Below are 13,672 nucleotides of genomic sequence, written 5' to 3' on the forward strand. Positions count from 1 at the left end.
AGTCCATGGGGTCACAAAAAGTCGGACACGATTGAGCTGAACTGAATTGGCTCCCAGAGGATCAGGGGACAAAGAAAGGATTTGGACACCATTCTGGGTCCAAATTGAGACTTAAATTGAAGAAAATTGGGAAAACCACTAGACAATTCAGGTATTACCTAAATTAAATCCCTTAGGCTTATACAGTGGAAGTAACAAACAGATTCAAGGGATTGTGTCTGATAGACAGAGTGCCTGAAGAACTATGGTTAGAGGTTCTTGACATTGTACAGGAGGCAGGGATCAAGACCATCCCCAAGAAAAAGAAATGCAAAAAGGCAAAATGGTTATCTGAAGAGGCCTTTCAAATAGCTGTGAGAAGAAGAGAAGCGAAAGACAAGAAAAGGAAAGATATACCTATGTGAATCCACAGTTTCAAAGAATAGCAAGGAGAGATAAGAAAGCCTTCCTCAGTGATCAATGCAAAGAAATAGAGAAAAACAATAGAATGGGAAAGACTAGAGATCTACCAAGGGAATATTTCATGCAAAGATGGGCACAATAAAGGACAGAAGTGGTATGGACCTAACAGAAGCAGAAGATACTAAGAAAAGCTGGCAAGAATACACAGAAGAACTATACAAAAAAGATCTTCATGACCCAGATAATCATGATGGTGTGATTGAAGGAGGAAACAGACAGAACAGGCTCCATCTTGAAAGCAGGACTCCATCTTGGGCCCAACAGTGGACTTTGAGCTATATGCCCAGTATCTATGGAAATGACATGCCAGCTGGAAAACCAGGCCCCCGGAAGGAAGAGCCCTAGGGCTCATACCTAGACTCTCCATCACCTAAAAGAATACCCTAATTATCTGTGTAGATAGAATCATACATTCTATTATGCTTATTGGGGTATGACCACAGGCCTATTGATAATTGTCCACTGTTAACTACCTAGGCCTAAGGCATATGAATCATGGGTCAACTTTGACTGTATCTTTCTTTTCATTTGTTCAGACTAGTTTCAGGGAATTTGGGGAGGTGGGTTTGGGCACATACACTTAGGGTATATACGGTTTTCAGAAAAACTGGTCAGGGTCCTTGGCTAAGAGGAGACTCTTCCTTGGGCCCGAAGGTGTAATAACCTGCACTCCACTATCTGCATTGTCCTTCTGAGGGAGTTTGTTTCCTGGAATGCGTGGCTATATTTGGTGCATTGGCCGGGAAACTCCTAACTTTGAGGAGACAGGTCCCCTTTGGGACTACTCTGAGGGCTTGCGGCTTGAATCTTCTAGAGGGGGGAAGGTGCCTTGCCCTTCTGGAAGGATTCTGCTCCTCAACACCCGGACCTTTCATGTTAGCAGGTAGTGGACGGCAGCAGGGGAACTGAGCGCTCAGGTGAGGAGGAACCCACCCGGGAAGGTGGAAGAGGGGGCTTGATCACCCCCCTGGGAGGGACTAGAAGGGGCACAGACCCACAGGAGCCTGAAATAGGCAGGTGGGAGCGATTGCTTGGTATGCAGGTTGACAAGCGTGTTAGGGCTTAGGAAGGAAATTTGTGAATGTCATTTAGGAGGTAGTGTCGATGCTGTCTTGGGGAAAATTATTACCAAGCTATCTCCAGGAGATTGTTAGGAGAAAAACTTGGTCTTTGTGTGCTTGTATTCTGCCCTCCCCAAGGAGGCGTCCCATCTGCTGTGAAATTCTTGACCCCTCGGAATTATCAGGCTAGAAGGAGGGGGACACATAAGTGAGTATGAATTGGCTTTTCCGGAGACAGCCTGGGATGTGGGATATTTAACCCATCTGTGTTTTCATCTTCTCCTGATCAAGCCCACCAAGGCAGAATGGACTTAAAAGTTAAGGGAGAAACAGTTTTGGACCACGTGGTATTCTGGTTTGGCAGTGCTGACTGGCAGGTGAAGACACTCTGATCCCCCTTCTCCCTCTGAGATCTGGCAGGTAAGGCTCCTCTCACCCCAATTAGGAAACCCCAATGGCAATTTAAGTGTTTCATTGAGTGGAAATATCAGAAGTACGTATGGTGCCAAGAACTTCATAGACAGAACAAAAAGGAAAAGTAGAAGACAGTCTGAGAAGGTAAGCAAGATGGGAAGAAATGATTCTAAGGCAGCTGTATTGGACTGCAGGATTAAAAATTTAAAGAAGGGATTTGGAGGAGACTATGGGGTGAAGATGAAGCCTAACCACCTCCACATACTCTGTGAGGTCGAATGGCCCCCTATGGGAGTAGGGTGGCCACCAGAGAACACCATGAACTCAAAAATAGTGGAAGCAGTCTATACAGTAGTCACAGGAGAGCCATACTGATATATGGATATCAATATCCATATATTGACTCATGGCTAGGGTTAGCTCAAGACCCTCCTACTTGGACAAGGTTCTGTACCCAGAAGGGAAGGGGAAATATTAATGGCACAAAAATTGACTGATGATAAAAAAAAAAAAAGAAGAAGTTCTACAGGATTTGGACCGGGATGACCTGACCCCTCCCCCACACCGGAGAATGACGAGCCCACCGCCCAGTGCTCCACCAGGACCAGAGGCTGCCTTAATGCCCGATCCAGGGCCAGGTGAAGGTCCTGCAGCAGCCGCTGCTCCTCCGCCAGCTCTCCTGGAGATCGTAGAGCTGCCATTTCAGCAGGCTCCGATCCCAGCGATGGAGACCTCTGGTCAGTGCCCCCAGAATTCCACCTCAGGTGGACCTCCTAGATTGTATCCACCTCTCCCGGTGTGTACTGATGGTAAGGAGGAAGAAAACACAGCAATTAGTCAGAGGCTGCGCTCCGCCAAAGAGCAGGGGGAAAGAAGCCCACTACAGATGCCCCTCAGAGAGCTACAATAGCCTCTGGTTCAGGACACATGTGGGCACTACCATCCACCCCCTGTAGCTTATTATTACCAGCCATTTTCTTCTACGGATGTATTAAACTGGCAGAGACACACTCCACTGTACTCGGAGGAGCCACAAGTCATAATTAGGCTAATGGAGACTAGTTTTCGAACCCACCGCCCTACATGGGAAGACATAATCCAACTACTAGTCTCCCTTTTCAGCACTGAGGGAAGACACAGGATCCTAACTGAGGCCAAAAATGGTTAAGAGAAATGGCACCTGAGGGTACTGCAAACGCGCAGCAGTGGGCAGAACTAGCCACCCCCAGTGAGAGGCCCAGCTGGGACTGTACCACAGAGGAAGGGGGGCCACCTGGAGAGATGTTGGGTGACTATTTTACAAGGCCTCACAAGGGGGGCCCGAAAAGCTATGAGTATCACAAAACTCTCCAAAGTGATTCAAAGGGAAAGCGAATCACCCTCTGAGTTCTATGAAAGACTACGCGAGGCCTATAGAGTTTATACGCCAATAGATCCGGAGCCCACTGGGTCTCAGATGGTGATAAATGCAGCCTTTGTGCCTCAAGCCTACCCCAAAAATGTCAGATGTAGGGCACCAAGTGACTCATGAATTTTTATACATCTCTGAATGTGCCTTTGTTGGGAAGAGACTTGCTGTCTAAATTGGGGGCACAAGTGACCTTTCCCCCCATGAAAGACACACTCTTTGAGTGGGCTCAACCACCTATTTACTCTCCCTCTCGGTAACCCCTCAAGATGAATGGAGGTTGCTCAATCTCCCTGAAGGGAAACTGGATGGGCTACACAGTTGAGAGAGAGAGAGAGTTAACTCAACAGGTCCCTGAGGTCTGGGCAGAAGACAACCCCTCCGCCCCGGGCTTGCAAAACAAGTCCCATTGGTAATAGAACTCAAACCCTATACAATTACATCAGCACTCACTGGCCTTGGGCCTGCCAGACCTTGCTAAGCCATTTACTCTTCATGTGACTGAAAAGGACAAGGTGTCTATGGGAGTGCTGTCCCAGACTATGGGGACATGGGACAGACCAGTGACTTATCTCTAATCAGCTGGACAATGTTGCCACTGGGTGGCTGCGATGCTTATGGACAGTTGCTGTTGTTGTCTTACTGGTCTGGGAGACAACCAAGCTGACTTTGGGCCAAGATTTGATCGTAAAGTCCCGCATGAGGTCAGCACTCTCCTCTGAGGGGGCCCCCATAAATACCTGTCGACATCCTGGATTACTCGATACCAGTAACTGAGTAATTACTCAGTTACTCAATACTGTTATGTGAGAACCCCCATGTTACTACTGAGGCTTGTCAGGCCCTGAATCTAGCCACTCTCCTTCCTGTAGGAGAAGGTGGGCCCTCACATGATTACAAGGAAATCCTAGAAGTTTATGCCAGATCTGTCTTGAGAGACCGGCCAATCCCAGACCCATAATTGGTCCTGTACACCAAAGGCACTAGCCTGGTGAAACAAGAACAATGACTGTCGGGATATGCAGTAGTCATGGAAGAAACCATCGTTGAGGCTGGCTCTCTGCCATCACACTGGTCCGCTCAATGGCCGAACTATATGCTCTAATCCGGGCCCTCCAGCTGTCAAAAGGTAAGAAGACAAACATTTACACAGACTCCAGGCATGCTTTTGCCACACTACAGGGCTCTGTATAAGGAGAGAGGCCTTTTGACAGCTAGTGAAAAAGATATTAAAAATAAGGAAGAAATTCTGACCCTATTAGATGCTGCCTGGGAACCAGAAAGGTGGTTGCAGTCATACACTGCCAAGGACGTCAAAAAGAGGATACCCCCCAGGCTCGGGGAAACAGACTGACAGATAAAACCCCTAAACAAACAGTTGAGGGCTTGGGGGTGAAAAGTGAAGCCCCTATTAAAGCTCTTGTATTGGCGGAGCTGCCTGACCTAACACTGGACTCTCCAAAATACAGTGAAGCCCAAAACCAACTAGCCAAAGCGGAAGGGGCCATCTAGACTGAAAAGGGATGGTGGGAATTGCCAAGTGGCAAATTATTGGTACCAGAGGAACTGGCACCCACTCTGGTAAGCCAACCACACCAAGCGACTCACCTAGGCCATGATAAACTGGAAGAGCTAATTCAAAAATATTTCTTGGTTCCCCGCCTCTCTTCTCTATGCAGGACAGAATCTCAGAACTGCACTGCCTGCTCACAGGTCAATGCTGCCTATCAGCACAGACGGAAACCTCTGGGATTCAGCTAAAAGGCAGGCTTCCTTTGAACACCTGGAAGTGGACTTCACTGAAATGAAACCTCACCAACACTACCTGCTGGTCATGGTATGTACATTCTCAGGATGGGTAGAAGCTTTTCCTACCGGGACTGAAAGAGCATCAGAAGTAGTCCAGTGCCTGCTTAGGCAGATAGGAGATAGTTCCTAGATTTGGATTTCCTACCAGCATTGGATCAGACAATGGCCTGCCTTTCGTAGCTGATTTAGTACAACAAATAAGCAAAACTTTAAACATCAAATGGAAACTACACACTGCGTATAGGCCCCAGAGTTCTGGGATGCTGGAATGAATTAACTGGACACTTAAAGAGACACTGTCCAAAATGGATCATAGAGACTGACTGCTCCTGGGTGGACTTGCTTCCAATGGCTCCACTAAGACTCAGGATGACCTCACGGTCCCATGGCTCTTCTCCATATGAAATTGTGTATGGGAGACCCCCTCCCATAATAAAACAGCTGTCAACAAATTTGCTTCAGGTAAGGGGAGATGAGATTTCACAGCAGATGGAACAACTGGGTAAGGTAATAAATCAGGTAACTAAGTTTGTACAAGGAAGGGTGCCATTCCCCTTTGGGGAACAGATTCACGAATTTGTGCCCGGGGGTCAGGTGTGGTCAAGGACTGGAAACAAGACTCCTTGGCCCCACATTGGAAGGGTCCATATACTGTTGCTCTAAGCAGCCCTACTGCAGTTAAAGTTGCAGGTGTCACTCCCAGGATCCACCACACGAGGGTGAAGAGAGCATACCACACAGACCCGGAGGACACCAAGTGGACTACACAAAAGGACCCCACTGAGCCCCGTGAAACCAAGAGCATCTTAAAGAAGAAACAGAGGTGAAGCTCTACAATCAACTGCTGCTACAAGGACTTGCTGGTATCATCTTGAGACTAACCAGAGTTTCAGTACAAAGAGGGACCTGTGCTATAATTAAAGTTGAATGTTGTGTATACATTCCTGATTTATCTGGTTATGTATCAGCTGCTTTAGATGACATGAAAAACCAGGTAAAAGCAATGTCAAATGAAAACATTCCTTTCTGGACTTCGGTCCTATCTTGGGTGAAGGGGGATTGGTGGAAAACTATATTTACCATTGTTATAGTTGCCTTGATAATTCTGCTTTGTGGACCCTGCATTTTACAATGTATTATGAACTTTGTAACCCAAAGGTTGGTGTCGTTCTCCCAAATTGGTGGTCAGAGAGCCAGGGTCCAATATATCCCTATGAATGATGCTCATACTATGAATTAAGAGCATCAAGAGTGGGGAATGAAGGAGGAAACCGACAGAGCAGGCTCCATCTGGAAAGCAGGACTCCATCCTGGGCCGGACTGTGGACTTTGAGTTACATGCCTAGTATCTACGGAAACGACATACCAACTGGAAAACCAGGCCCCTGGAAGGAAGAGCCCCAGGTCTCGTACCTAGACTCTCCGTCATCTAAAAGAATACCCTAATTATCTGTGTAACCGAATAGAATCATAATTCTATTATGCTTATTGGGGTATGAGCACAAGCCTATTAATTGTCCACTGAGATCCAACCAGTCCATCCTAAAGGAGATGAGTCCTGGGTGTTCATTGGAAGGACTGATGTTGAAGCTGAAACTCCAGCTGAAGCTCAAACTCCAACTTTGGCCACCTGACTGAAAGAGCTGACTCATTGGAAAAGACCCTGATGCTGGGAAAGATTGAGGGCAGGAGGAGAAGGGGACGACAGAGGATAAGATGGTTGGATGGCATCACAGACTCGATGGACATGGGTTTGGGTGGACTCCAGAAGTTGGTGATGGACAGGGAGGCCTGGTGTGCTGCAGTTCATGGGGTCACAAAGAGTCGGACACGACTGAGTGACTGAACTGAACTACCTAAGGCATATGAATCACAGATTAACTTTGATTGTATCTTTCTTTTCCTTTGTTCAGACTAGTTTCAGGGAATTTGGGGAGGTAGGTTTGGGCATGTACATTAGGGTATATAAGGTTTTCACAAAAACTGGTTGGGGTCCTTGGCTAGAGGAGACTCTGCCTTGGGCCCGCCGGTGTAATAACCTGCGCTGCACTATCTGCACCGTCCTTCTGAGTGAGTTTGTTTCCCAGAACGCGTGGCTACAACATGATCACTCACCTAGAGCCAGACATCCTGGAATGCAAAGTCAAGTGGGCCTTAGGAAGCATCACGACGAACAAAGCTAGTGGAGGTAATGGAATTCCAGTTGAGCTATTTCAAATCCTAAAAGACGATGCTGCGAAAGTGCTGCACTCAATATGCCAGCAAATTTGGAAAACTCAGCAGTGGCCACAGGACTGGAGAAGGTCAGTTTTCATTCCAGTCCCAAAGAAAGCCAATGTCAAAGAATGCTCAAACTAGGCACAATTCCACCCATCTCACATGCTGGTAAAGTAATGATTAAAATTCTCTAAGCCAGGCTTCAAGAGTCATGAACTGTGAACTTCTGGATGTGCAGGCTGGATTTAGAAAAGGCAGAGGAACCAGAGATCAAATTGCCAACATCTGTTGGATCATCAAAAACGCAAGAAAGTTCCAGAAAAACATCTATTTCTGCTTTACTGACGATGCCAAAGACTTTGACTGTGTGGATCACCACAAACTGTGGCAAATTCTGAAAGAGATGGGAATACCAGACCACCTGACCTGCCTCTTGAGAAACCTATATGCAGGTCAGGAAGCAACAGTTAGAACTGGACGTGAAACAACACACTGGTTCCAAATTGGGAAAGGAGTACGTCAAGGCTGTATATTGTCTTCCTGCTTATTTAACTTATATGCAGAGTACATCATGAGAAATGCTGGGTTGCATGAACCACAAGCTGGAATCAAGATTGCTGGAAGAAATATCAATAACCTCAGATATGCAGATGACACCACCCTTATGGCAGAAAGGGAAAAAGAACTAAACTCTTGGTGAAAGTGAAAGTGGAGAGTGAAAAAGTTGGCTTCAAACTCAACATTCAGAAAACGAAGATCATGGCATCTGGTCCCAGCCCTTCATGGCAAATAGATGGGGAAACAATGGAAACCTTGACAGACTATTGTTTTGGGCTCCAAAATCACTGCAGATGGTGACTGCAGCCATGAAATTAAAAATGTTTTCTCCTTGGAAGAAAGTTATGACCAACCTAGACAGCATATTAAAAGGCAGAGACATTACTTTGCTAACAAAGGTCCGTTTAGTCAAAGCTATGGTTTTACCAGTAGTCATATATAGATGTGAGAGTTGGACTATAAAGAAAGCTGAGCGCCGAAGAATTGATGCTTTTGAACTGTGGTGTTGGAGAAGACTCGTGAGAGTCCCTTGGACTGAAGGAGATCCAACCAGTTGATCTTAAAGGAAATCAGTCCTGAATATTCATTGGAAGGACTGATGCTGAAGCTGAAACTCCAGTGCTTTGGGCACCTGATTGGAAGAACTGACTTATTTGAAAAGACCCTGATGTTGGGAAAAATTGAAGGTGGGAGGAGAAGGGAGAACAGAGGATGAGATGGCTGGATGGCATCACTAACTCAATGGACAGGAGTTTGAGTAAACTCTGGGAGTTGGTGATGGACAGGGAGGCCTGGCATGCTGCAGTCCTTGGGGTCACAAAGAGTTGAACACGACAGAGCCACGAATCACAGCACATTGGAGGACGCAGTGGGTGGGAGCGACGGAACGGTTCTCCTGACACCCACACATTGGGTGTGGATGTGGAGGAAGGTGGTCTGGTTAGGGGATGGGCCGGTGGAGCAGGTATGGGAGTGCAGGCCGGTCCAGCGAAGCCAAGGTGTGGCCCTGCCCTCTCCTCTTTCCTGGCTGCCCCCAGGCTCTGTCAAGTACCTGGAGTGCTCAGCCCTGACCCAGCAGGGCCTGAAGACAGTGTTCGACGAGGCCATTTGGGCTGTGCTCTGCCCGCCCCCTGTGAAAAAGCCAGGGAAGAAGTGCACGGTCTTCTAGAGCCCCCACTTCCGGAAGAGCAGCCCCCTCCTGCCTGTATCTGTTGTGTTGAGATGTGTCCTTGAGTCCGCTGTGGGGGAGTGGTGGGGGTGGGGAAAGGGAAGAAGCTTGGGGATGAGGCTGCTGCTCCAGGGGCGCTGCGGGGGCCATGGGGTCCTGTCTGCTCTGCCTCATCTTCGTGGGGACACAGCTCCAGCCTCCCCTGGCCCCCACTGGAGGCCAGAAGGGAGCAGGATCTCCCTCAGGCTGTAGGGGCGGGTCCGGGGCAACCCCAGGATGGGCTTCCCAGATGAGGGAGTTTTGGGGGGGTGGGTTCTGTCCTTGTGCCCCATGATGGGGCAGCCCCTTCTTATTTTATACAATAAACCTTCATCATCTCCTGTTCTCGACTCACTACCTGCCCTGCCCGGGTCTCTCCCTGCCTACTCCTCCACCCTGGGGGTCCTAGGCCCCCAACCCCTGCCAACCAAGGGTACAGAGCAGGTGCGCTTGACACTCCCCACCCCCCAGCCCAAAGCCACATGAGCTCTCTCAGTCTTCATAGGAGGGACCCTATGGAATGCAAGTGAGTATGGGAGTGAGTGGGAGCGAGTGTACTTGGCCCCTTCTGGATAAAGCAAGCCCCTCCTGTGCTGACCTCAGGCCTCTGGGAGGGCACAGCACCCCTCAGCAGCTCCCAGGGGTGGCGCAGTACAGTCTGCAGTCAGGCCCTAGGGGGCCCTGTGGAGCCCAGGCCAAGGCCAGGGGTCACTCAACTGAGTGTTCACGAAGACACACCATCCAGAGGGAGGGCGTTGTGCAGCTGTGGAGGTGTGGAGAGGACAGGAGGGGTGGCAGACGGGTCAACAGTTTGGGTTTGCTGGGCAGACACGGTGGGAGGTGAGGGGCGGCCCGGCCTGTCACTAGGACTTCACCCCTGGGGCCTGCAAGGAACCACTCTGGGCAGATCTGTGACATGAAGCTAAGTGACACTCAGCTCCCCCGCAGTGGTGTGCAGAGGGTGGACAGCTGGATTTCAGGAATTCTGCTAGTGAGTTATTAAGTAACCACTGTTAAGAATTACATAAACTTGAAATCAGTTGTATTTTAAAATGAAATTAACAAATACTCAAAACCCATCACTTTCTAAACTTTTTTGTACAGGTACTATTATCTGTGCTTTTGGGTGTAAGCCTTTTGTGTCTGTGCGGTGAGGACAGCATGGAAAAGTGGAGGACAGATATCTCTGTGCCAGCTCCACCTAAAGGACATCAAACAGGAGGGAATATGTCACCATGGAAGCTGGCAAATTCTACAGCTGGATCTTGCGATGGACTATGCCCTGTACATGGTGAAGGACTCACAATGCTGAGGGAATATTCTCTCAGTAACTGAAAACCACCACCTGATTCGGCAAAGAAGTCATTCAACCGTGAACAAAGCAGTGAAGCTCCAGCACGCAGCCTGCTCAGGGCTCACTTTTGTTTTCTGCGCTGACTTAAGGAATACCAATGAACATTCACGTTAAAAACACCACCGCTTCCACCCTAGAGGCCTCCGGACAGGGCCAAAAGCCATCCTTGGTCAAATTCACTACCCTCCTTAGAAGCTGGCCTTCTGGAAGGTCCTACATGTCTGCCAGGGACTTAGCCAGGCCGGAAAATCTCTGGCAGGAGAGCCAGGCTGCCACTGGCCCAGGATGAGAGCTGAAAAGGTGTCTCTACCTGGGACTCGTCCCCATGCCCAGCTCTGAGCTTTGCATCTTCCGGCCACATGACTGCAGCCTAAGTGTGAGTGTGCAGGCTGGACAGAACAATCATGTTTCCTGAAGAGATGGGGAAGGGGGATGGGGGTAAAGGTGGGTTCAGCATGGAACAGGGGTGTGTGGGGATGGAGGGGGGGGCTTAGGTAGCCAGGAAGCCCCCATCCACTGGCACAGTGGAGCCTGTGGTCATGCTGCTGCGGTCACTGAGCAGGAAGAGGATGGTGTCCACCACGTTCTCCACCTCTGCGGGCAAGGTGCGGTTCAGGACGTGCACGGAAGGAGCTGCCCTTCGTCCCTTCCTCCCACCCCTCACCTGAGCAGGCCACTGGCGTGACTCCCAGCCGGGCTCCCGGCCAACTCACCGGCAAACCTGCCAAGGGGGATTCGGTCCAGCATGGCCTTGGCCTTCTGAGGGTCACTCCAGGCGGCCTGGCCCATGGGTGTCATCACCACCGTGGGGTTGACTGCATTCACACGGATCTGCACTGGCACAGGCAGGGGGTCAACTCGGTGGGCTGAGGCTCTCTGAGCACAGGGACTGGGCGATGGGAGGCGTCCCACTGGGGCTCACCTTGTGTGGCCCGAGCTCCACAGCCATCACTTTGATCAGTATGTCCAAGGCACCCTTAGTGGAGCCTGTGAGGAGGGACGGCACGTGTGGAGCCTGAGCTGCCTGCTCAGATGGGGGGTTGCGGGGGGGGGGAGTGGGGGCAGGGCACAGCCCGGGCTCACTCACAGTAGACACTGTGGTTAGTCAGTCCCCGTTGGGAGGCCTGGCTAGAAACATTCACGATGACCCCTGGGGCTCCCCGAGCTATCAGGCCTCGGGCCACAATCTGAAATGGCAGAAGAAGGATGAGGCAGGGCTGGCATCACCCAGCAATCCCCACTCCTGCCCTGAAGCCAGCGCACCTGCGACACCTGGATGACCGCCCGAAGGTTCACATTGAAAGACCTGGAGGCACATGGACAGACCCCGGTCAGGGACTGAGGCCCTGCAGCAGGAGACAGCCCTTCCCCAGGGGCGCTCCTCCACCCCACCCCACCCCACCCCACCCCACCCCCGGCTTACATGTCATATGCCTCCTTGGTGACCTCCAGGAAGGGCTGTAGAAACGCCACAGCTGCATTGTTCACCAGCAGGTCCACAGGGCCAACACCTCCCAGCGCCTGCTCCGTGGCCTCCCAGTCAGCTAGGTCCACGCACACGGTCTCTACCCCGGGGCACTGTGTATATTATGTGGTAAGGGGGCACATCGACCAGAGACTCCATGCCCCGGAGGGGCTACAGCTGGGCCTCTCCCATTCAACGGAGAGGGACTGTGTTTTCGTGACCTTTCAGTCTCCCAGGGGTAGGGGCTTAGGGGTCTCAGGGGAACCAGTCGCCTTCTTGGGGCTCCCAGGGTGCTGTCGGGAGACAGTTAACTTGGCCTTTGGGCAACTCAACTCGGGGCTTCAGGATCAGGGATCTAGCCCCGCCTCCAGCCAGTCTACTTCCTCCCAGCACCAGAGCGCCTCTGGCCCAGCAAAGCAGCCATTTCTGCCTCCTCCTAAGTCCAGGGGGAGTCGCCGTTCTTCCGCGCGTCCGGCGAGGGGCGGGGGTGCTAAGAGTCCTTGGTGAGCCCCAGCGCCCAGCTCCCGTGTGTCCCTGATGGGCCGCCCTCAGCTCCCCGCTGCTGCCTTCTGGGCTGGGACAGGGCGGCGCCTACCTCGCGGACCAGGCTGTCCAGGTCGGCCTGGGTCCGGCTCACGGCCACCACTCGGGCGCCAGCCGCGTGTAGCGCCTTGACAATACTGCGACCGATGCCTGCGAGGAGCGCGGATGTGTGAGGGTACCCATCCCCGGCCACCTTTGCCCGCCCCGGTGACGAGCGCCCAGCGCCCCGCGAGTCTCAAATCCATGATGTTCCGGTGGCCACACTGCGAATCTTGAGCGGCGCTCCTGGGTTTAGAAGGGCGCGGGTCGGGGCGCGGCGGGCCAATCGCAGGGTGGTGTCCCGCCGCGGGCGGGGATATTCAAATAGTGGTCTCCCCGCGGGGGCGATTGGCCGAAAGGAGTGGGCGCGGCCGAGGTGAGGCACATAGAGTCGTCGCCGATCCTGGGGCAGAGTTTATCAACCAGATTGTCTTCTCAGCGGCACTTCAACCGGAGGGAAAAAAAGGTTAGCGGGCCCCGCATACTTTTTTCCCTTCCCAAGTAGGTTATTACAAAAATAAATAAATAGAATCAGATGTGGTAATTAATACCGGAAAGAAGGTATTAGACTTCCCTGGTGACTCAGACGGTAAAGCGTCTGCCTATGATGCGGGAGACCCGGGTTCAATCCCTGGATCGGGAAGATCTTCTGGAGAAGGAAATGGCAACCGACTCCAGTATTCTTGCCTGGAGGATCCCATGGACGGAGAAGCCTGGTAGGCTATAGTCCATGGGGTCGCAAAGAGTCGGACACGACTGAGCGACTTCACTTCACTTCTTCACTTTATCAGAGAGAAGGTACCTCGTGAAAGAGAACGCAGTGCTAACCCTTTTTTTGTTTCTGAGAATAAAAGTCTGGCTAAAAGGATCACATGATCCCCTCCCCCAGACCTGGGAGCAGCTCATGCAAGCTCACTTGTAGTGCTTTGAGCGAAAGGGTTTGGACAAACCTGTAAGCCTGAAGAAGAAATGATGCGAAGAACTGACTCCTTGGAAAAGACCCTGATGCTGGGAAAGATTAAAGGCAGGAGGAGAAGGGGACGACAGATGGTTGGATGGCATCACCGACTTGATGGACATGAGCTTGAGCAATCTCCGGGATTCAGTGCTGGATAGGGAAGCCTCGGATGGTGCA

The 13,672-nt window shown here is 51.0% G+C and overlaps 1 protein-coding gene and 1 long non-coding RNA gene across 3 annotated transcripts; one reads left to right on the plus strand and one right to left on the minus strand.

Moving 5' to 3' along the window:
* The first annotated feature begins 4,048 nt into the window (after positions 1-4,048).
* LOC147351267 (uncharacterized) lies at positions 4,049-10,609 on the plus strand. Of its 2 annotated transcripts, XR_015147339.1 has the most exons (3): positions 4,218-4,474; positions 5,025-5,182; positions 10,241-10,609. It is a non-coding gene; the product is annotated as an uncharacterized LOC147351267 (long non-coding RNA). The 2 variants fall into 2 exon arrangements; XR_015147340.1 differs by lacking the exon at positions 10,241-10,609 and having other exon boundaries at positions 4,049-4,474; positions 5,025-6,095.
* LOC147351268 (L-xylulose reductase-like) lies at positions 10,162-12,776 on the minus strand. The gene is made up of 8 exons (XM_086356678.1): positions 12,692-12,776; positions 12,551-12,648; positions 11,914-12,068; positions 11,754-11,796; positions 11,578-11,677; positions 11,413-11,477; positions 11,204-11,321; positions 10,162-11,084 (listed from the first exon to the last, which is right to left on the minus strand). The coding sequence occupies exons 1-8, from the start codon at positions 12,741-12,743 to the stop codon at positions 10,981-10,983; spliced, it is 735 nt and encodes a 244-aa protein (XP_086212804.1). The 5' UTR covers positions 12,744-12,776; the 3' UTR covers positions 10,162-10,980.
* Positions 12,777-13,672: the final 896 nt, after the last annotated feature.

This window comes from Bos grunniens, chromosome 19 (genome assembly GCF_055505025.1).
Source record: "Bos grunniens cultivar Pamir isolate PY7600 chromosome 19, Bosgru_T2T1.0, whole genome shotgun sequence".
In the NCBI taxonomy this organism is placed as follows: Eukaryota; Metazoa; Chordata; class Mammalia; order Artiodactyla; family Bovidae; genus Bos; species Bos grunniens.